We start from the raw sequence: 21,570 nt of genomic DNA, 5'->3' as shown, positions 1-21,570 counted from the left end.
CGGAGCTAAGAAACTACAAGGGTAAAAAGACCCTGATGGGAGTTACTTACAGGCCTCTGAACAGTAGTTTGGATGTGGTCTACAAATTAGAATGGGAGATAGAAAAGGCATGTCAAAAGGACAGTGTTACGACAGTCATGGGAGATTTCAATATGTGGGTAGATTGGGAAAATCAGGTTGGCGTTAATCCCAAGAGAGGGAGTTTGTAGTATGACTATGAGCTGGCTTTCTAGAGCATCTCGTGGTTGAGCCTACAAGGGGAACAACAGTTCTGAAGGGGGTGCAACGTAATGATCCATATTTGATTAGGGAACTTAAGGTAAAGGAACCCTTAAGAAACAGTGATCCTAATATGAAAGAATTCACCGTGTGAGCGAAGGCAAGACTGATTCGAGGCTCAAGGTGTGCAGTTGCAATGCAAAGTCAGAGCGTGTATTGCTTGAGGAAAAGTGGCTGGTTGAAGCGAGGTCGGGGCATGTTCGATTCGGAGTCGGAAATGGAGTTGGAGTGAGCGAATTGGAGGGGAGTTGGAGAGGAATAGTTTCGGGGCCCGTCCACCTAAACTGGGAGCAAGGCTGGATCCATCTGAGTGCCGGGCTGAATTGGAAGGGTCGGCTATGGGCAGGCCCAGAGTGGATCACCGTGGTGGGCTCCAGGTCCTGGTGTTGGGCACAACCCATGTTTGGACGATCTAAACACCGGCCCAGACAGGCCGAAATGCAGGGTGTCGGAACCAGAGGCGAGGATCGGGCCGATTCTGCTTGCTCTTCCCTCTCCATGGCACGGAGGCTGTGAAACTGCGCCAGCCACTCAGCACTCGTACTTGTGAGCTTCGTGGTGATTTACCCTGCTGTGTGATGAACTGAGGCTGAGGCTATGGACCTACACCAGCTCCAGGCTTCTAGTCTACAGGCTCACTCTTGTTCTGAACGCTGTTGCTTCCTTTTACTGTTTGCACAATTTGTGTTTTTTTCCCCTCTCTCTGGACATTGGGTGTTGGTCTTTTTTAAAAACTGGGTTCTTTTGGGTTTCTTGGTTTGTGGCAGATGAATCTCAAAGTTCTCTAATTTATACATACTTTGAACCATTGAGCTTTTGAAGGAGAAGCTAAAGTCAGATGTATCAGTACTACAGTGGAGTAAAGGGATTACAGATGCATGAGAGGAGCTGGCCAGAGGAGATTGGAACTGGACTCTAGCAGGGATGACGGGAGAACAGCACAGGCTGGAGTTTCCGGAGGGAATTCGGAAGGCGCAATATAGATACTTCCCAAAGAAGAAGTATCAAAAAGTGGGTTGATGCAACCGGGGCTGACAAGGAAAATCAAAGCCAAGAGAAAAGCCAAAGAGACGGCATATAATAGAGAAAAGTTAGTAAGTAGGCAGAGGATTAGGAATCTTTTCAAAATCAACAGAAGGCAACCAAAACGCCATAAAGAGATAAAAAAAAAACCAGAATCAGAATCAGGTTTATTATCACAGGCATGTGACGTGAAATTTGTTAACTTAGCAGCAGTGGTTCAATGTAATACATAATATAGAAGAAAAAAAATAAATAAAACTTAAAAAAATAACAATAATAAATAAATAAATCAATTATAGTATATGTATACTGATTAGATTAAAAAACATCCAAAAAACAGGAATACTGTATATAAGTTATATTTAAAAAGCAGTGCCAAAATAAAAAAAATAAATAAATTAGTGAGGTAGTGTTCACGGGTTCAATGTCCATTTAGGAATCGGATGGCAGAGGGGAAGAAGCTGTTCCTGAATCACTGAGTGTGTGCCTTCAGGCTTCTGTACCTCCCACCTGATGGTAACAGTGAGAAAAGGGCATGCCCTGGGTGCTGGAGGTCCTTAATAATGGACGCTGCTTTTCTGAGACACCGCTCCCTAAATATGTCCTGGGTACTTTGTAGGCTAGTACCCAAGATGGAGCTGACTAAATTTACAACCCTCTGCAGCTTCTTTCAGTCCCGTGCAGTAGCCCCACCCCCCCATACCAGACAGTGATGCAGCCTGTCAGAATGCTCTCCACAGTACAACTATAGAAGTTTTTGACTGTATTTGTTGACGTGCCAAATCTCTTCAAACTCCTAATAAAGTATAGCTGCTGTCTTTGCCTTCTTTATAACTACATCGATATGTTGGGACCAGGTTAGATCCTCAGAGATCTTGACACCCAGGAACTTGAAACTGCTCACTCTCTCCACTCCTTATCCCTCTATGAGGATTGGTATGTGTTCCTTCGTCTTACCCTTCCTGAAATCCACAATCAGCTTTTTCGTCTAACTTACGTTGAGTGCCAGGTTGTTGCTGCGACACCACTCCACTAGTTGGCACTCCTGTACGCCCTCTCGTCACCACCTGAGATTCTACCAACAATGGTTGTATCGTCAGCAAATTTATAGATGGTATTTGAGCTATGCCTAGCCACACAGTTATGTGTATATAGAGAGTAGAGCAGTGGGCTAAGCACACACCCCTGAGGTGCGCCAGTGTTGATCGTCAGCGAGGAGGAGATGTTATCACCAATCCGCACAGGTTGTGGTCTTCCGGTTAGGAAGTCGAGGATCCAATTGCAGAGGGAGGTACAGAGGCCCAGGTTCTGCAACTTCTCAATCAGGATTGTGGGAATGATGGTATTAAATGCTGAGCTATAGTCGATGAACAGCATCCTGATGTAGGTGTTTGTGTTGTCCAGGGGGTCCAAAGTCATGTGGAGAGCCATTGAGATTGCACCTGCCGTTGACCTATTTTAGCAATAGGCAAATTGCAGTGGGTCCAGGTCCTTGCTGAGGCAGGAGTTCAGTCTAGTCATGACCAACCTCTCAAAGTATTTCATCACAGTAGATGTGAGTGCTACTGGGCGATAGTCAATAAGGCAGTTCATATTATTATTCTTAAGCTCTGGTATAATTGTTGCCTTTTTGAAGCAAATGGGAACTTCCACTCTTAGCAGTGAGAGGTAGAAAATGTCCTTGAATACTCCTACTAGATAGTTGACATAGGTTTTCAGAGCCTTCCCAGGTACTCCATCGGGACCTCCCGCCTTGCGAAGGCTCCCCCTCTTTAAAGACAGCCTAACATCAGCCTCTGAGACAGAGATCACAGGGTCATCAGGTGCAGCAGGGATCTTCACAGCTGTAGTTGTGTTCTCCCTTTCAAAGTGTGCATAGAAGGCATTGAGTTCATCTGGTAGTGAAGCATTGCTGCCACTCATGTTATTAGGTTTTGCTTTGTAGGAAGTAATGTCTTGCAAACCCTGCCAAAGTTGCCGTGCATCTGATGTTACCTCCAACCTCTTTCGAAATTGTCTCTTTGCCCTTGAAATAGTCCTCTGCAAATCATACCTGGTTTTCTGGAAAGGCCTGGGTCACCAGACTTGAATGCCACGGCAGACGACGTACCTCCTGGTTCATCCACAGCTTTTGGTTTGGGAATGTACAGTAAATCTTTGTCAGCACACACTCATCCACACAGGTTTTAATGAAGTCAGTAACAACTGCAGCATACTCATCCAGGTTCGAAGATGAATCACTGAATACAGTCCAGACCATCGATTCAAAGCAGTCCCATCAGTGCCCCTGTGCTTCTCTTGTCCATATCTTCTTGGTCCTCACTACTGGTGCTGCAGTATTCAGTCTCTGCCTATACTCAGGGAGTAGAAGTACAGCCAGGTGGTCAGACTTCCCAAAGTAAGGGCGTGGATTAGCATGGTAGATGAAAATATAAAAGAGGATACAAAATTTTTTTGCAGATATATAAAGATATATAAAAAGTAAAAGAGACAGATAAGAGTTGATATTGGACCACTGGAAACTTATGCTGGGGAAGTAGTAATGGGGGACAAAGAAATGGCAGATGAACTCAATAAGCATTTTGTGTCAGCCTTCATTGTGGAAGACACTAGCAGAAGGCCTGAAATGCACGAGTGTCGGGGTCATAAGTGAGTGTCATTGCTATTATCAAGGAGAAGGTGCTTGGGAAGCTGAAAAGACTGAAAGTAGATAAGTCACCTGGAACAGAGGGACTAAACCCAGGGTACTGAGACAGATAACTGAAGAGATTGTAGAGGCAATAGTAATGATCTTTCAAGAATCACCAGATTCCAGAATGGTTCCAGAGGACTGGAAAATTGCAAATGTCACTCTGCTCTTTAAGAAGGAAATTACAGGCCAGTTAGCCTGACTTCAGTGGTTGGAAAGATGTTGGAGTCTATTATTAAGGACAGGGTTTCGGGGTATCTGGAAGCACATGATGAAATAGGCCAAACCAACATGATTTTCTCAAGGGGAAATCTTACCTGATAATACTGTTGGAATTCTTTGAGGAAATAGTAGGCAGGATAGACAAAGGAGAGTCAGTGGATGTTGTTTATTTGGATTTTCAAAAGGCCTTTAACAAGGTGCTGCACATGAGGCTGCTTAACAAGATAAGAGCCCATGATATTACAGGATAGGGACTAGCACGGATAGAAGATTGGCTAACTGGCATGAGGCAAAGACTGGGAATAAAAGGAGCCTTTTCTGGTTGGCTGTAAGTGATTAGTGGTGGGCCGGTGTTGGGACAGCTTCTTTTCACGATTTATGTCAATGATTTGGATAAAGGAATTGATGGTTTTGTGCCCGGTGTTGCGGAGATATGAAGATAGGTGAAGGGACAGTTAGTGTTGTGGAAGCAGTGTGTCTGCAGAAGGACTTAGACAGCTTGGGGGATGGGCAGAGAGATAGCAGACAGAACATAATGTAGGTATGTACATGGTCATGCACCTTGGCCGAAGGAATGAAGAACTGAACTATTTTCTAAATGGGGAGAAATTAAAAAATCAGAGGCGTAAAGCAACTTGGGAGTACTCATGCAGGATTCCCCAAAGGTTAACTTGCAGGTGAATTGGTAGTAAGGAAGGCAAGTGCAATGTTAGCATTCATTTTGAGAGGACTAGAATACAAAAACAAGACTTTATAAGGCATTGGTCAAACTGCACTTGGAGTATTGTGAGCAGTTTTTGGCCCTTTATCTAAGAAAAAAAAATGTGCTGGCATTGGAGAGGGTCCAGAGAGGTTTCACAAGAATGATCCTGGGAATGAAAGGGTTAACATATGAGCAGCATTTAATGGCTCTAGGCCTGTACTTGCTGGAGTTTAGAAGAGTGAAAAGGATCTTAATGAGAAATATTGAATATTGAAAGCCACTATCAACGCCACCCTCAACTGCATCGTTTCCATTTCGTGCACGTCTGTCCTCACCCCCATCCTCCTGCCACCCCAAAAGGGATAGGGTTCCTCTTGTACTCACCACCACCCCACCAGCCTTCACGTCCAGCACATAATTCTCCATAACTTCTGCCATCTCCAACGGGATCCCACCAACAAGCACCGCTTTCCGCAGGGATCGCTCGCTACACAACTCTCTTGTCCATTCTTCCCTCCCCACTGATCTCCCTCTTGGCGCTTATGTGGAATTGCATTGCCTTACATAAAGAACATCTGGAAAATGACAGCAAGACTGCTTCAGCAACACGGCATCACAGTTGCTCACAAACCGGCTGCAACTTTGGGGAAGAACCTATCAAAACTCAAAGCACAACAAAATATGACTGATAAAACAAATATTATCTACAAAATCCAGTGATGTGACTGCAACACGCACTACATTGGTCAAACAGGAAGAAAACTATTGACCAGGCTGCTTGAGCATTAGCAAGTGAGCAGAAGGCACGGCCAACTCTCGCTAGAATCGGCTAACGAAGACAAAGGATACCATTTCAAACGGACGACAGCCGGAGTCTTGACTCGAACAAGAACAAGAAAAGAATGAGAATTTCTCGGTGTAGTTCTTTACAGAAGGATCCATCAACAAACACATCAACATAGATCCGGTTTATGAACCTTTACAGAGAGAAGAGAAACAACAAAGTCAACAATCAACGAATCACTAGGAATCTCAGGATCTGGACAGCAAAGCAAACACTTCCAATGGACCTCCTTTAAAGCTGCCAATCAGAATCTTCTACTGCTAAACTGTTTCTAGTACTTTGCACCAGTCAACCTGATCACGACGTCTTATCAATTTCCACCCTAGAGAAGTATATAAGCTGGCATTCCGAGGAGACAACACCCTCAACTCCACCCTGATAATGGTTTCTCAACTGGAGCTGAAACATCTGCAAACACTTTGCCAAGCTCAGCGATCAATCAAACTTCCAGAGGTTCATAGGCTCTTGATTAGTACGGGACCCAGCGGTTATTGGTTATTGGGAGAATGGGTTGAGGGGGATAATAAGCTATGATGGAATGGCAGAGCAGACTCGATGGGCCGAATGGCTTAATTCTGCTCCTATGTCTTTTGGTTTCATAACTCCCTCCTTCTAAAGGACGAAGGCTCTCTCAATAAATATGCCTCAAATTAGACATCAGTCTACTTTGAAGAGATTAGGCTGGAGAATGTGTATAAAGTCCAGGAAAATCACCCTAATAACCTTCCTTTAGCAAAACAAAGTCAAAAAATTGATAACAAATGATATCTGGCTTCATATGCCACACAGAAGCATGGCATCTAAGGGGCATTAAAAGAAAGCCATGAACTGCGATCTTTCCAGGAAATTAATATTTTAATAAAACAAATTTACCTCTTAAGGTGCAATTTTTCATATTTTATTTCTATATTGTAATGTCTTCTATTTATTTTTAAAATAATTTATTTTTCTTTGCCCCTCATAAAGATGGCAGACTGCGGCATCACCCTTGGTATCCAAGGTGGTTGCCACGGGTAACAGAGCTAAGGAGCGAACCAATGAAGGTGTGGCTTGTTGGGGGTTGCGCTGCCTGTGAAGGGGACATGTCTGACTCAGGCAGGGTCTGGGAGCTTAATAGTCATCAATTTAAGGCTGAATCCCTGCAATATTCAGAGGCTACTCAGTGCATCGACGTAAGTATGCATCTTGGAATAAAACTGATACTCTTAGTTTGTGCGTTGTAATCTTGTATTGTCTAAATGTAAAATGTCATTGGGGGGATGGGGAACCATTGAAGATGTGCTCGTCTTGTCAGTTCTAACCGCGAAAGACTAATGTGTTTATTAATCTTATGCATGCGCCTTCTTTATAAAGAATCGTAGTACTCGGCCATTCTTGGGAATGAAGTGTTACCAGGGTGGTGATAAATGATGTTAGCTATCGTCAGTCTAGGATAGCTTGAAAGAGCAGGTTGCAGTGACCCTGACAGCACCTGTGACCTGCACTGCCCAAAAAATCCAGGATAGCAGGCGAATAGCGGTTAGACAGGGGGCACAAGAGAGTGCGGATGCTGGAAAACAAGATGTGACGGTCCATTTCCACCACAATTTTATCGTTTCTTGTCAGTCACCTATGTACTGCTATGCCTAGCATCACTTAATCGACATACAGTCAATCTATGTATATAAGCTATCTTACATATTGTGTTTATTGTTATTGTGTGTTTTATTGCATGCTGCACCAGATCCGGAGTGACAATTATTTCGTTCTCCTTTGCACTTGTGTACTGGAAATGACATTAAACAATCTTGAATTTTCTGATCTGCTAAACTCTTCCAGCATCTTGAAGATACAGGAGATTTTGTGAATGCTGGGTATCTGGATTAACGCACAAGATACTGGAGGAACTCCAGGTCAAAGTTCAAAGTAAATTTATTACCATAGTACATATATGTTACCATCTGCTACTTAGAGATTAATTTTCAACGGTCAGGCAGCATCTCTGGAGGAAATTGGACGAAGGGCACTTTGGGACAATACCCTTCATCAGGAGTGTTTCATGTTCTCCAGCACCTTGTTTTTTTCTCTCTTCAATAGGGAAGGTATAGAAGGATACTCTCCTAATGTAGGCAAATGGAATGAGTATAGATGGACCAAAATGTCAGCATGGATGTTGTGAGCTGAAGGGCCTTTTTCAGTGTTGTATGACCCTTTGGATTGCACCTCTGCCTGGTTGAAGTGGGGACTTTCTCACAGCTGCAGAAACACTGTGGTGGACTTTAAACAATACCTGCTTTGCTTGCCATGGAGTTCTTTGGCTTTGATGGAAGGAACTAATGTTAGTACTAGATCTGGCCTTAAATGCATGCCCTCTAATACTAACTTAAGGTGAGATCTAATACTTGAAGGCTAGCATTTAAGTTGGGGGGGGCAGTATTTCAAAGGAGATGCGCGGGGCAGATTGTTTTACACTGACAGTGGTGGGTGTCTGGAATTCATTAGAGGAAAGTTGCCATTTTTGCCAGGATGTGACTCTAAACCTCCAGCAATATAGTTGGGTCTTTTAAAATGTCCTCTGAAAGCTACTCTGTTGTATAGTCTATGTCTAAAGGGGGAGAAGTACACCTCGATCTTGAAAATGAATGTGTTTAATCACCAACTTTGAGGATAAATGCCTTTTAATATGAAAATTGTTGCAGAACTAGTAAGTTGGGAATTGGCATCAGAAATAAAGACCTTCATTAGCTGCAGCCCCCTTCTTGAACCACGGTGGAAGTCACAATGACAGTGCTCTTGGGTAGATAGTTTTGGATTTTTGACCCACTAATGGTGATAAATCACCAAGTCAGGGTGATACTTGCTACATTGAGAACATACATAGTCCCATGTTCCTTGTATCCTTCACCTTCAGGACACGAGGTCATAGGCAATAGACTGTCAACGAAAGCTTTAGCAAGGTGCTTTAGTGCATTCTCTGCTTTGGAGATCTTCTAATCCACACTTATGCATCATATAATGTGGAACAGGATCTTATTTACAAACAGACAGGATTAGCAGAGTATCCATCTCTCTCTCTCTCCATCTCAGTGCAGATCAGATTATTTCTCTGTTGTTCAAAGTTGTGGTTTGGTGAATGTTGTTTGAGTAAGTTGGGCTGGTATGTTAGCTGAGACCTTGCTAGTCCAGTCTGTTATCCAATAGGCAAACAGATCTGGATAACCTATCCACGCCTTGAGGAGAGTTGCTTTCTACAGGAGGGCCCCGAGATGATTCTTGAAGAAGATCAGATCATTGCATACACAGCCCTGTGACACAATAATGCAAAGTATGAAGCATAGATGGCCTGTTCAGCACAGTGGTTGTTTTCTGTGATGTGCATGTCAGAATGACCCTCAGTGGTCTGCTGTGGTGCATCGATGAGATGGTCAGCGAGCACTCTGGAGGCTGCTCAGTGTTCATTAATGACAATGCTTTGCTCAGTAAGCAAGGTGATAAAGCTATTGCTCGACCTTGTACTCCTAATCCTGAACATGAACTTAAATCTTGTGTTCCAACCTCACTTTATCCACACCAACAACAGATCATGTGGGAGGGTAATTGACCTGAAACAATTAACACTGTTTCTCCACAGATGCTGCCTGCCTTGCTATCTCTCGCATTTCTTGTTTCTCTACCAGATTACGAACTTCCTTAGGGAAAATGAAATGATATATTCTGATTGTTTTCTTTGAGATTGTTGGCCACATCTCATAGTGACTACATGGCATTTGGAATGTTTCAGGGATATGAGGGTGCTTCATGAGCCATTGTTTCAGAGAGTCTTTTACTGAGTGTTACGGATAAAAGCTCCCTCAAGTGACACTTAGTGGAACTGCGTTATTTAATTTCACTGTCATTTGTGTAATATTCTATCATGTGTGGTGAGTCCTGATGACGACTCTTGGTCTGAAATGTTTATTTCTTCCCATGGATGTCTCCTGACCTACTGAATTCCTCCAGCATTTTGTGTTTGTTACTCAGGATTTTCAGCATCCGCAGAATCTCTCGTGTTGTGATGGTCTAAGTTCTTAGGATATCAAAGGATATGGACATTGTGTAGGCAGAAGGGATTAGCTTAGTTGGCCATTTGATTGGTTTGGTAGAAATTGTGAGCTGAAGAGCCTTTTCCTGTGCTCTGCTGTACTGTTCTATGTTTTGTTTATTTAGAATCAGGTTTACTATCACTGGCATATGTTGTGAAATTTGTTGTTTTGTGGCACCAGTACATTGTAACATGTATTAATAAAAACTATAAATTACAATAAGAAGTGTGTGAGTATATTTTTTAAGTTCAATAAGTAGTGCAAAAAGGGGAAAAAAAAGTAGTGAGGTAGTGTTCAAGGGTTCAATGTCCATTCAGAATCTGATGACAGAAGGAAAGAAACTATTTCTGAATCGTTGAGTGTGTGCCTTCAGGGAGGAGGTATAGAAGTCTGACAGTAGCAATGAGAAGAACCTCAACCTCCTATTGAAATGTAGCTGCTGTGGTGCCTTGTGTGCCTTCTTTATAACTGCATCATTATGTTGGGCCCAGAATAGATCTTCAGAGATGTTGACACAAAGGAACTTGAAATAGCTCACCTTTTCCATTTCTGATCCCATCCTTTGTCCCATTTTCCAATCTGTAGATCCCTCCACTTTCCCACTGAGAGATCATTGGATGACTTTGGCCTTGAATGTTGTGTTTTTTTTGTTCTTTCTCTGTTGTACAAAACTGATTATACTGCTGATTGTTTTTGTATGTAACCAGCACTAATTATATTACTCGGCTATTAATCCAGAGGTTTATTAAATTCCCACAGCGATACTCTAGAAAGCTTGGTGTGGTTTGAAAAGAAACTGGAACTTCACCAACCTAGTGTGGTGAAGTTGATGAGGTCACAATCACAGCACAGATACAAGCCCTTGGGTCTTTGCTAAAATCTGAAAGGTTTTTAAAGTTAAAGATTAGATTTATTTGTCCTGTATGCATTGAATCATCGAAACATACAGTGAAATGCATTGTTTGCGTCAAAAACCAATACAGTACGATGATGTGTGAGGGAAGCCCGCAAGTTTCCCCATGCTTCCAGCACCAATGTTAGATGCCCACGCTTATTAACCCTAACCTGTACATCTATATAATGTGGGAGGTAACTGGAGCACCAGTTACCCCAGTCACTGGCTCTGTAAAGTGTTATGCTAATTACTATGCCAGCATGCCGTAAATCAGAGGATTAGAATATAAGCATCATGTCAAAGGAAACAATGGATCCGGTACAATAATTTTGTTGAGGAGATGGCAAAGTTGTCAGGTTTTAAGCCCAGGAAGCGAAAGGTGAAGGTAATGTAGAATCCTTGGGGTGAAGTTAGAGAAATGTAGAGATCGAAACTGTATGTATGGAGGAGGATGCAAAGCTGTGAAGTTAACCTTGTCCCTCTACACTCTGGAATGATCTGTATGTCACACACATAGTGCCCAGGGCAAATAATAAATGGTAGTGAACATTGGTCTTGCCAGTGAATTAATTACAAAGAAATAACAAGATGGTTTGCTGATTAGGAGTCTGAGAAATTTCACCAAAGACTCTAGCAAATTTCTACACATGTCTACTGCTGAGAGCATTCAGCCTGGTTGCATTATTGTCTGGTACCAATACACAGGATTGGAAAAAGCTGCAAAGGCTTATAAAGTCAGCTAGCACTGTCATGGGCACTAGCCTCCTCCTCATCAAGGAGCTTCAAAAAGTGATACCTCAAGAAGGTCTAAATCCAAATCCAAATCCATCATGAAGGATCCTTGCCATCCAGGGCATGTCCTCTTCTCGTTACTACCATCAAGAAGGAGGTACAGGAGCCTGAAGAGTCACACTCAATATTTGTCCCTTGTGCCATCAGATTTCTGAACAGTTCACGGACACTATATTTCTCTTTTTTTTGCACTACTTATTTATTTTGTTTATATATTCTTACTTTGTGGGCACGTGGCCAAGTGGTTAAGGCATTGGACTAGCGACCTGAAGGTCATGAGTTCGAGCCCCAGCTGAGGGAACGTGTTGTGTCCTTGAGCAAGGCACTTAACCACACATTGCTCTGTGACGACACTGGTGCCAAGCTGTATGGGTCCTAATGCCCTTCCCTTGGACAACATTGGTGTCGTGGAGAGGGGAGATGTGCAGCGTGGACAACTGCTGGTCTTCCATACAACCTTGCCCAGGCCTGCACCCTGGAGGGTGAAGACTTTCCAGGCACAGATCCATGGTCTCGCAAGACTAACAGATGCCTTTACTATATTCTTACTGTAATTTGTAGTAATTTCTATGTATTGCACAATACTTCTGCCACAAAACAGCAAATTTTCACGAGATAGGTTTCCGATTCTGATCTGGGGTGTTTTTTATTTTAAATGTTCCATCCAATTCTCAAGCCAGGTGAAGCACCATTACTACTATCCAGCTCGCATGTTTCTACGGCAGGATCAGTATCTTCTTCCTGAGTGGTAAATTTCCTCCGTTGTATGGGAGTAAAAATAACTGCACATCTGTTGCCATTTACTCACTAGAATAACTGTTGTGTTTTGAGCAGATCAGAGCATGACGCTGATCAAAGGAAGCTTCACATATTCCAGTGGTGAGGAGTATCATGGCGAGTGGAAGGAAGGTAACTCATTCTGTCTGTGGTTGATTACACTGTGGCTTGCAAATCAGACTGGGTGTCTCATAACTTACTGTTGTCTGCACTGGACTCCCATCAACGAGGATACCTCCCTACTGCACCTACATCAGACCAGTGAGGATCTTCACAGGTGAAAGGGACATTGAGCAATAGTGAAGGATAGAGAGGTAATAAGCTATAATGATTCCAAATCATTTATTTATCACCTGTATATCAAAACATATAGTGAAATATGTCATTTGTGTCAACAACCAACACAACCTAAAGACAGCCACACATTCTGGTGACAAGACAGCATGCTGTCAATGCTCAGCAGAACAACCCAGAACACAACAAGCAACTGAATAACAACAGCAAAACAAGTTCAGTCCCTCCCTCCCACACACTCACACCATTACAAAGCAGCACACTTTTTTTAAAAAGTGTAATTATAAGATGCACAGAGAAGCGATCCAGGAACAGAAAATGGTATAGTTTAAACATCCAAGATTTCTTCACTGACTTTTCCAAATTAGATCACATCAAAAGCGAAGTTGGAGGTGGAAAAACAATGCCTTGAGTAAGTTAATCCACTCATAAACACAAGAGATTTTGCAGATGCTGGAAATCCAAAGTAACACACACAAAATGCTGGAAGAACTCAGCAAGTCAGGCAACATCTATGGAGGGGAGTAAACAGCTAATGTATGAAGAATCTCCTGATGAAGAATGTTTTCCTGAAATGTTAACTGTTTATTCCTCACCATAGAAAATGACGGCGATGACGTTTATCGATATAATACCTTTTCGTATGTCCCAAAGGCAGTTGTTGTATCATGGGAATCATAAGAACCAAACTGTACACACCGAGCACTGTAAGCAGTAATGCAGTAATTCCCAGGTGAATTTGTTTGTATTGAGATACAGCATGGAGTAGTTCTTCCGGCCCTTCGAGCCTTGCTGCCCAGCAACCCCTGATTTAATCCCAGCCTAATCACGAGTCAACTTACAATAACCAATTAACCTGCCAACTGGTAAGTCTTTGGACTGTGGGAGGAAACTGGACCACTGCGGAGGAAACCTGCACAGTCACGGGGAGAACGTACTAACTCCTTATAGACACGGCAGGAAATGAACTTGGATCGCTGGTACTGTAAAGCGTTGTGCTAACCAGAATGCTACCGATCTGTAAGGTAAGGTATAAATATTGAGGGTATCTGGGACAACTCCCTTTTTTTTTTGGAATAACAGAATCAGAATCTCCATTCATCTGAGGATGGATTGAGGCTTTTGCTGAGTGTATCTGCCACGTAGCACCCAGGTTCAATTCTGACCTCACAAGCTACCTCAGTGGAGTTTGCACATTTTCCCTATGATCAAGTGGACGACTTCTGATCTCCTCCCAAGCCCCAAAGGTCTGCAGGTGGGTTAACTGGCCACTGTGAGTGGCCCCTATGTGTAGATTAATGGTAGAATCTGTTGAGAGTTGATGAGCATGTAGATGAGTTAAAAAGGAATTAATGTGGGATTGGTGTTTGATGCTGTGCCTGGACACTGTGGAGCGATGGTCCATTTTTGTGCTGTAACTAGATTAGAGATCATGTATTATGAAGATAGGTGAGTGACCTAGAGCTTTCCTCTTTGGAGCGAAGGAGGAGGAGAGTTGACTTGATGGATGTGTACAAGGTAATACAAGACATAGATCGCGTGAACAGCCAGTGCTGTAATGTTCTGTGTTTGATGTATCTCTCTATAACCATCTCCCCTGTTAAGGTAATGTTCTTGTGGGTGGGTGCTGCAATAGGAGAGTCAGCCTAGAACTTGTGCTCAGCAATCTGGAAAGAAGTTTCAACTGCCAGAGTTCTGACTCAGCAGTGAGTGCAACTGCTGAGTTATCAGTGGAATGCTATAGGTAGGTGTGGCAACTCGGTGTGTACAGTACAGTAGATGTTATGTAACAGTTGACGAAATAACTGGCATTCCTGAGTATATGTGGCTTTCTAAAGGAGGCATCTGGAGATGAAGTGTTGCTGGGCTGTGTGGGACCTGTCCAAACCGGTGAATTTAGGTTTTGCTTGTGGCCATCTAAAAGTACTCAATAGGAGTGTTTTGATATAAATTTGACACCAAATGAGGTACTAGTTTGCGTGATTGAAAGCTTGGAAAAATTATTTTATCTTTATTTGTTACATGTGCATCGGAACATACAGTGAAATACATTGTTTGTGTCAATGCAGTTCAAGGTTGTTCTGGGGCAGCCTGTTAGTATCGCCATACTTCCAGCACCAATGTAACATGCCCACAACTTACTATCCCTAACCAGTATGTCTTTGGAACGTTGGGGAAACGGGAGCACCTGGAGGAAACCCACGTGGTCATGGTGAGAGTGTACGAACTCCCTATAGACAATGGTGGAAATTAAACCTGGATCACTGGCATTATAAAACATTGTGCTAACTGTAGTTACCATGCCGCAGTGCTGCAGCGGGTAGTAAAATGTGTGGGATCCCAATCAAGTGACTGATTTTGCCTAGACAGTGTTGAGCTTTGAGTTGCTAGAGCTCCAACCATTACTCTCTCCTAACCTGAAGTTGGCCATAGAGACCTTGGGAAGTCTCTGGGAGAGCCACCTACATCAGCCCTTCAAGGTTCAAAGGCTGATTGATAGACCCCAGGACTGAGAACTGAAGGTAGGAACTCCCTGGGCTGTGTGGTGATTCACCTGCATGGTGTACTTTCTGAACTGTGACCTTTTTCCTCTGTTGTGCCAGGTCGAAGACAGGGGATCGGGCAGCTGAGGTTCGCAGATGGCAGCAATTACACTGGTCAGTTTGAAAATGGCCTGTTCAGTGGCCGCGGAACACTGGTCTTCGCAGACGGCTCAAGGTAAGACTCGAGTCCAAGATGCCTGTGTTTGAGACCCTCATGCTTGGGCCACTGTTATGAATCAATCAAATGGAAGCTAACACAAGTTCCCTCAAATAGTGATCAGGGATCAACTTTATTCGCCATATACACCTACAAGAGTTAGCAATTTGCTGTGGTGCGTTAGTCAGAGCACGACATGCAACAAAACACAACATTCAACAGTGCTGAGGCCTTCCATTGCTTGGGTAGACCATAGCTGTAGCTAATTACAATATGCAAGTCAGGGCAGTACCATATCGAGAGCAAGTTGTTGCCCATCCAGTAGGCTCCACCCTCCTCGCAGATGATGAATCCAAAGGAACGGCAGAGACCGATATAGTTTGGCACTAGCAGTGTCGCAGGAGTTGCCCATCAGCGTTGAACTCAATAACTTAGGGACTCCAGCTCTGGATTTTTCTTTGGGGTTTGCTCCCGAAGCCTTCCCCATGCTGCAAGGCAGCGGAGGTTTGAGATCAGAGTGAGCAGCCAATCATAGCTGATTAGACTCATCTGCCCAGAACATAAAAAAAATTACAGTTAGAGGTTAAAGTGCAGATATGGAATAAAAATGTGCATAAATACATAAATGCCAGTATGAATATTGAAACCGGAATCAAAATTGTTTATTATCACTGACGTATGACATGAAATTTGGTGTTTTGTGGCAGCAGTACAGTGCAAGATGTAAAGAAATTACTATAAATTAAAATTTTAAAAAGTGCGAAAGAGGAATAGTGAGGTAGTACTCATGGATTCATGGACCATTCAGAAATCTGATGGCAGAGGGGAAGAAGCTGTTCCTAAAATGTTGAGAGTGGGTCTTCAGGTCCTGTACCTCCTCCCTGATGGGAGTAATAAGAAGTGGGCATATCCTGGGTGGTGCCAGTATTGCTTGAGGGGATAAATATTGGCTGAAACAGTGAAAAATCCCCTGCTGCCTTTTCTCAGTAGCAGCCATAGCTTTAATATTCTTTCAGAAAAGTGTCTTTAAAAACTAATGTACATTTCTATATTTATCCTCCTTATGTTCCTCAGTTACTTGTTGAATTAGAGATGCAGATCACTGCAATGTTGATGGAATAATTTTGGTCAGCGAGTGAGAACTAGATTGTTCAATGAGAGAAAGATAGATGAAGTAAGGTGGGAGCGGCTTGTATGGGGCATAATTAATCAAATGCATTTGTTTAAGATGCAATATTGGACATGCAGATGCTCTTAGGAAATAGTTATTAAACCAAGTCTGACAATAAGCCAAAGAGATATTAGCACTGGTGAAAGAGGTAGATTTTTAACAAGTATCTTGAGATGTCTACAAAAGATCACGGTCTGGATATCAAATGATTTGTGTATGAGCAACAGTGTGGTTTTGTTGGGTTAAATGGCCTCCTCCTCCTGCGCAGTAATTTCCGCGGGCTGAATGAAGGTTGGTGGGGAGGGGCAGGTGTGTGTGTGGGCTGAGCGAGAGGAAAGGGGAATGAGGTACCTAAAGTGACTGGCTGTAGCTGACAGTGAAGGGGTACTGAGGAAATGTGCTCTCCACCACCCTGCACACTAAAACTGTTGTTGCTTCTGTCTGTCCTCAGATATGAGGGTGAGTTTGTCCAAGGAAAATTTCAAGGAGTCGGAGTCTTCACTCGATGTGATGGGATGAAGTTTGAAGGAGAGTTCAAAAACGGACGTGTGGAAGGATATGGTAAAGAATGACAAGCACATCAAAAATGCCTTGTTTGCATCACAAGTGTGTTGGGGGCAGGCTGTAAATGTTGCCCATGCAGCTTGCCGACAACTTACTAACCCCAACTCGAGCATCTTTGGAATGTGGGAGGAAACCCATGTGGTCATGGGGAGGATGTACAAACTCCTTACAGATAGTGCAGGAATTGAACCCTGATTGCTATCACTGTAAAGTATCACATTTACCACTACACCACCATGTCACAATGATAACAGTATTTTCCTCCCTTCGAAGGTGAGCGCCAAACAAGGGGATGTAAATTTAAGGTGAGAGAGGAAAGATTTTAAAGAGATATGAAGGGCAACTTTTTTTTTTACACAGAAAGCCTTCAGTATTTGGAACGAGCTGCCAGAGGAAGTGGTTGAGGCAGGCACAATAACATTTGAATAGGTACAGGATAGGAAATGTTTAAGAGATATGGGCCCAACATGGGCAAATGAGACTAGCTTAGGTGGGCATTTTGCTCAATGTAGGTGAGTTGGGCCATAGGGCCTGTTTCTGTGCTGTGGCTGTTAAGGATGGAGAGGAGGGAGAGCAGATGGATTTTGAAATAAGGAGGCAAGTACTTGAGGCCAACAGCCAGCCGGTGGTGTAGTGGCATCAGTACCGGACTTTGAGGTGAGTGGTCCTGGGTTTGAATCCAGCCAGCTCCTTGCATGCTTTCCATCTGTGCTGGGTTGAGCATTAAGCTACTAACACGGTGCCATTTTTAAAAAAATAGACAAAATGCTAAAGAAACAGCAAGGTTGCCACAAGGCATGGAGAGGAATAACAACTTGAGATCAAGCTAACGTCAGTTGGGATATTGTAAAGTGATGGACGATGGAATTCTCTCACACAAAGCTCAAAGTGAGGGGAACAGCATTGAGGAATTAGTGTTGACTGGCTAACAGGAAACAAAGCAGGCGTGAATAGGTCCCTTTCAATTTGACAAGAGGTGCCACAGAGATAGGCGGGTAGGGAGGGATTGGCAGTGATCTTGTTGGGTAGTAACACAGGCTGAGTGTGCCACTGCTGATAATTTGTATATTTGTAAAAAAATGATAAATGTTTGTTCATTTTAAGTTTGAGATCAATAGCTTTTTATTAGCTATTTTAATTTTATTTGGAGCTACAGCATGGTAACAGGTTTTACAGGCCTAACAAGAAAGTGCCACCCAATTACACCCATGCAACCAATTAACCCTGCGCCTTTGAGAAGAAACCGGAGTACCCAGAGGAAACCCAGGCAGTCACAGAGAGAGTGTTCAAACTCCTTACAGACACCTGTGAAGTTGAACCCAGTTCACTAGTCCGGTAACAGCATTACACTAACTGCTACATTACTGTGCTCCCCTGCGTTAGGGTTGCACTGTTGGGGACGGATACCAGTCACAGATAATCAATTGAATGACGAGGCAGATTTATTGAGCTGAATCCCCTTGTAAAACAGCAGTGTCTTACCCAAACCTTCCACCTGTATTTCTAATCTTAAGTTGGATGTTTATCTTTCTCTCCTAGGGCTACTAATGTTCCCTGACGGGTCTCACGGTCACCCAAGAAATGAGGGCATTTTTGAGAACAACAAGCTGTCCAAACGGGAGAAGTGCCAAGCCGTGATTCAGAGAGCGCAGGCAAGCGCAAAAAGTGCACGGGGTCTCTCCCTTTGACTGCTTCTCCATGCGTTACATCCGTCTTGTGCTTGCCCTGCGATATGGGAGAAAGCTGCAAGACTGGGTTTGAGTTGAGTTGTGGCGATGCTGTGCTCTTCTTTTACCAACCCGCCCACCCACCCCCGTCCACTGATCATCCCACCAACTTTGATTAGAGTTCAGCGGGCAGCACAGCTGGCAATGAGCATTGCAGTGATTGCATGTGATGGCCTCAATAATTCTGAGCTGCTATTCTAGGGAAGGTGCCAGATGAAAACCACCCCTCCCTCCCAACCTATCGGAGGTCTGTGTTTTTTTATTTAATGCTTTCAGGACACTGTTGAGGGTGTCTTGTGCTCCATCTCCCATCTCCCTCACCTGGATCTGAGCATGGTAATAATTACAGCCCAGAGCTGGTATGGAGGATGAGGTCTGGAGTGAGAAATAGTGATTTGATAAGTTTCTTCAAACCTGTTCTGTGCCCATGTTGTATCCAGTACCTGGACCAATTCACACAAGCTTCCGTCAGCTCGACATCAGAACATCTCTCAATGCACGACACATCAAACATTGAAGTGGGTGGGCTGCAGGGGAAAAGACTATGAACATAAATTCAGTGGCCACTTTATTAGGTCCAGGAAGTACTTAATAAAGTGGCCACTGGAAATATGTATACAGTGGAACCTTGGGGAAACAGAGTAAAGGAATAATGGAAATTTCCGGTAGATCATTGATCATTATGGGTTATAGCAAATTATATGTTAATCTAAGTGTGTTTTAAGTTTAATAAGGGATCCTGTCTCTTATCAGCCTTTCATGCTGCGACTTTTCCCCCAACACCCCACGAAGTGGAAGAATTCCCATCAATTTCCATAACACTTTGCTTCTGTCGTTGACCTCCCCGCTCTGTCAAGGTCTCATAGAATTTTGCACACCTCAGCTTAAAATGAACCTTTATCAGCACTGTTCAAGTGAAAAATTGGTGTTTATGGCTCTGTGTTTTATTTAAGATTTAACATTTAGACAGCAGCCCTATAAAGCAGATCTTTTCAGTATCTGGCTTCACAGGTACCAAACCAAATAACCTAGGCAAAAAGGAGTGTTGATCTGACTTCAGGGCTTGGTAGGAGGTGTGTTCCAGCGTTAGTCACCCCTTCAGGCCAACTATTAGCTGTTGTACTGGCTTTCTCCACCCCCTCATTCTTTGTCCTTTGTATGCAAAGCCATATTCAATCCTGATAAAGAGTCTCAGCCTGAAACATTGACTGTATATTCCCCTCTATGGATGTTGCCTGACCTGCCAAGCTCCTCCAATGTTCTGTGTGTCTTGCTCAGATTTCCAGCATTTGCAGAATCACTTGTGTTTATCAGCCTGGTCCTGCATGCTTGTGAACTTGCCTTTCATAACCCCAGTTTTCTTCCTGGTGTCTCTAGATATATTTTGCCTATATCTCATTCAATAACCCCTCCTTTAAGGCTTTAGGGAGGGTGTGTGTGTGTCTCTTCACTTTCATCCAACCTCCCACCCCACTTCTCCATAACTTGATACATACATAGCCCTTTACACCAAATCCAGTTACTAATTTCTAATCCGCCCCACTCCAATCTCTGCTGGGAAGTGGGCAAGGGTTCCAAGCATAGCACTCCTGGCTTAGAAACTGTCTGATCAGTTTCCCCTCACAGCATCACTACCTGCATTCCAGCAGAACTTGCCCCCATACACCCCTCTCCATTGTAAAAATTTTGATTTTATTTAGAGATACAGCACAGTAACTAGTCCTTCTGGCCCAGTGAGCCCACGCTGCCCAATTACACCCATGTGACCAGTTAACCTACTAACCCATCCGTCTTTGGAATGTGGGAGGAAACTGGAGCATCCAGACAAAACCCACATGGTCATGGGGAGAATGTACAAACTCCTTACAGACAGTGACAGAATTGAACCCTGCCATTGCGCTAAAGCGTCAGATTACATTGTCCTTGCGGTTAATTGTTTTACTGTCATATATTACCTCAGCATTGGAACGATAGCCAAGATTCAAGTATCTTTGGCGCAGCTTGCTGGAACCGACTGAAAGTTGGACCCCGCCTGCAGTAAAATCAAAGGTTAGTCTTGCAGTGTTCAAGTGTTGTCGTGGGCATACACTTTCAATTTATTGCAGTACTTGAGCAGTGCTGCAAAGCTTCAGCTTTTGTGTGATGCTAAATATTTCCCTTAAAATATGCAGTATTGATAAAGGAGAATCAGACTGGCCATTTACCCAGGTCTCTAGCCACAGAAAATCACAATGGCCTTTTATCCAGAGGTCTCCTGCCACAGAGAATCACTCTGGCCATTTACCCAGAGAACTGTAGCCACAGAAAATCACAACGGCCACTTGCCCAAAGGTCTCCAGCCACAGAGAATCACTCTGTCTATTTACCCAGTGATCTCCCACCATAGTGAATTACAAGAACTATTTACTCAGAGGTCTCTAGCCACAGTGATTCACAATGGGTATTTACCCAGGTCTCTAGTCAGAGATTCATCATTTGCTATTTACCCAGAGGTATCAAGCCATAGGCAATCGTACTGGCAATTCATGCCTACCCTGATGGAGTCACAGGCCACTCCTGGGTAATGAACATCTGCTTTTTCAGACATCTTGTAAATCCACTTCCTCCATCTTGGAAAATGCACAGAGATCACCTAATATGGTAACTATACCTCCACGATATTGTAATGAATGGCATCAAAAACTGCAAGATTGATAACAATTAACAGAAGTGCAGAGAGAGGGGAAACTATTCTGCCATTCATAGGAAAGATGTATATCTTTATGTATGTATGTAAGACATTTTTGCATTTAATATTATGGGAGCTCAATAATATGTATGGATCTCCAC

The 21,570-nt window shown here is 43.3% G+C and overlaps 1 protein-coding gene across 1 annotated transcript; it reads left to right on the top strand.

Annotated features, from left to right (window-relative positions):
• Positions 1-6,852: 6,852 nt before the first annotated feature.
• On the top strand, positions 6,853-18,702 carry morn4 (MORN repeat containing 4). The gene is made up of 5 exons (XM_072239695.1): positions 6,853-6,932; positions 12,343-12,417; positions 15,183-15,297; positions 16,902-17,011; positions 18,554-18,702. Exons 2-5 carry the CDS (start codon positions 12,351-12,353, stop codon positions 18,700-18,702), a joined length of 441 nt encoding a protein of 146 aa, XP_072095796.1. The 5' UTR covers positions 6,853-6,932; positions 12,343-12,350.
• Positions 18,703-21,570: the final 2,868 nt, after the last annotated feature.

The sequence above is a fragment of the Mobula birostris genome, chromosome 21 (assembly GCF_030028105.1).
Source record: "Mobula birostris isolate sMobBir1 chromosome 21, sMobBir1.hap1, whole genome shotgun sequence".
Taxonomy (NCBI): Eukaryota; Metazoa; Chordata; class Chondrichthyes; order Myliobatiformes; family Myliobatidae; genus Mobula; species Mobula birostris.
This window is presented reverse-complemented; position numbering and strand designations above follow the sequence as displayed.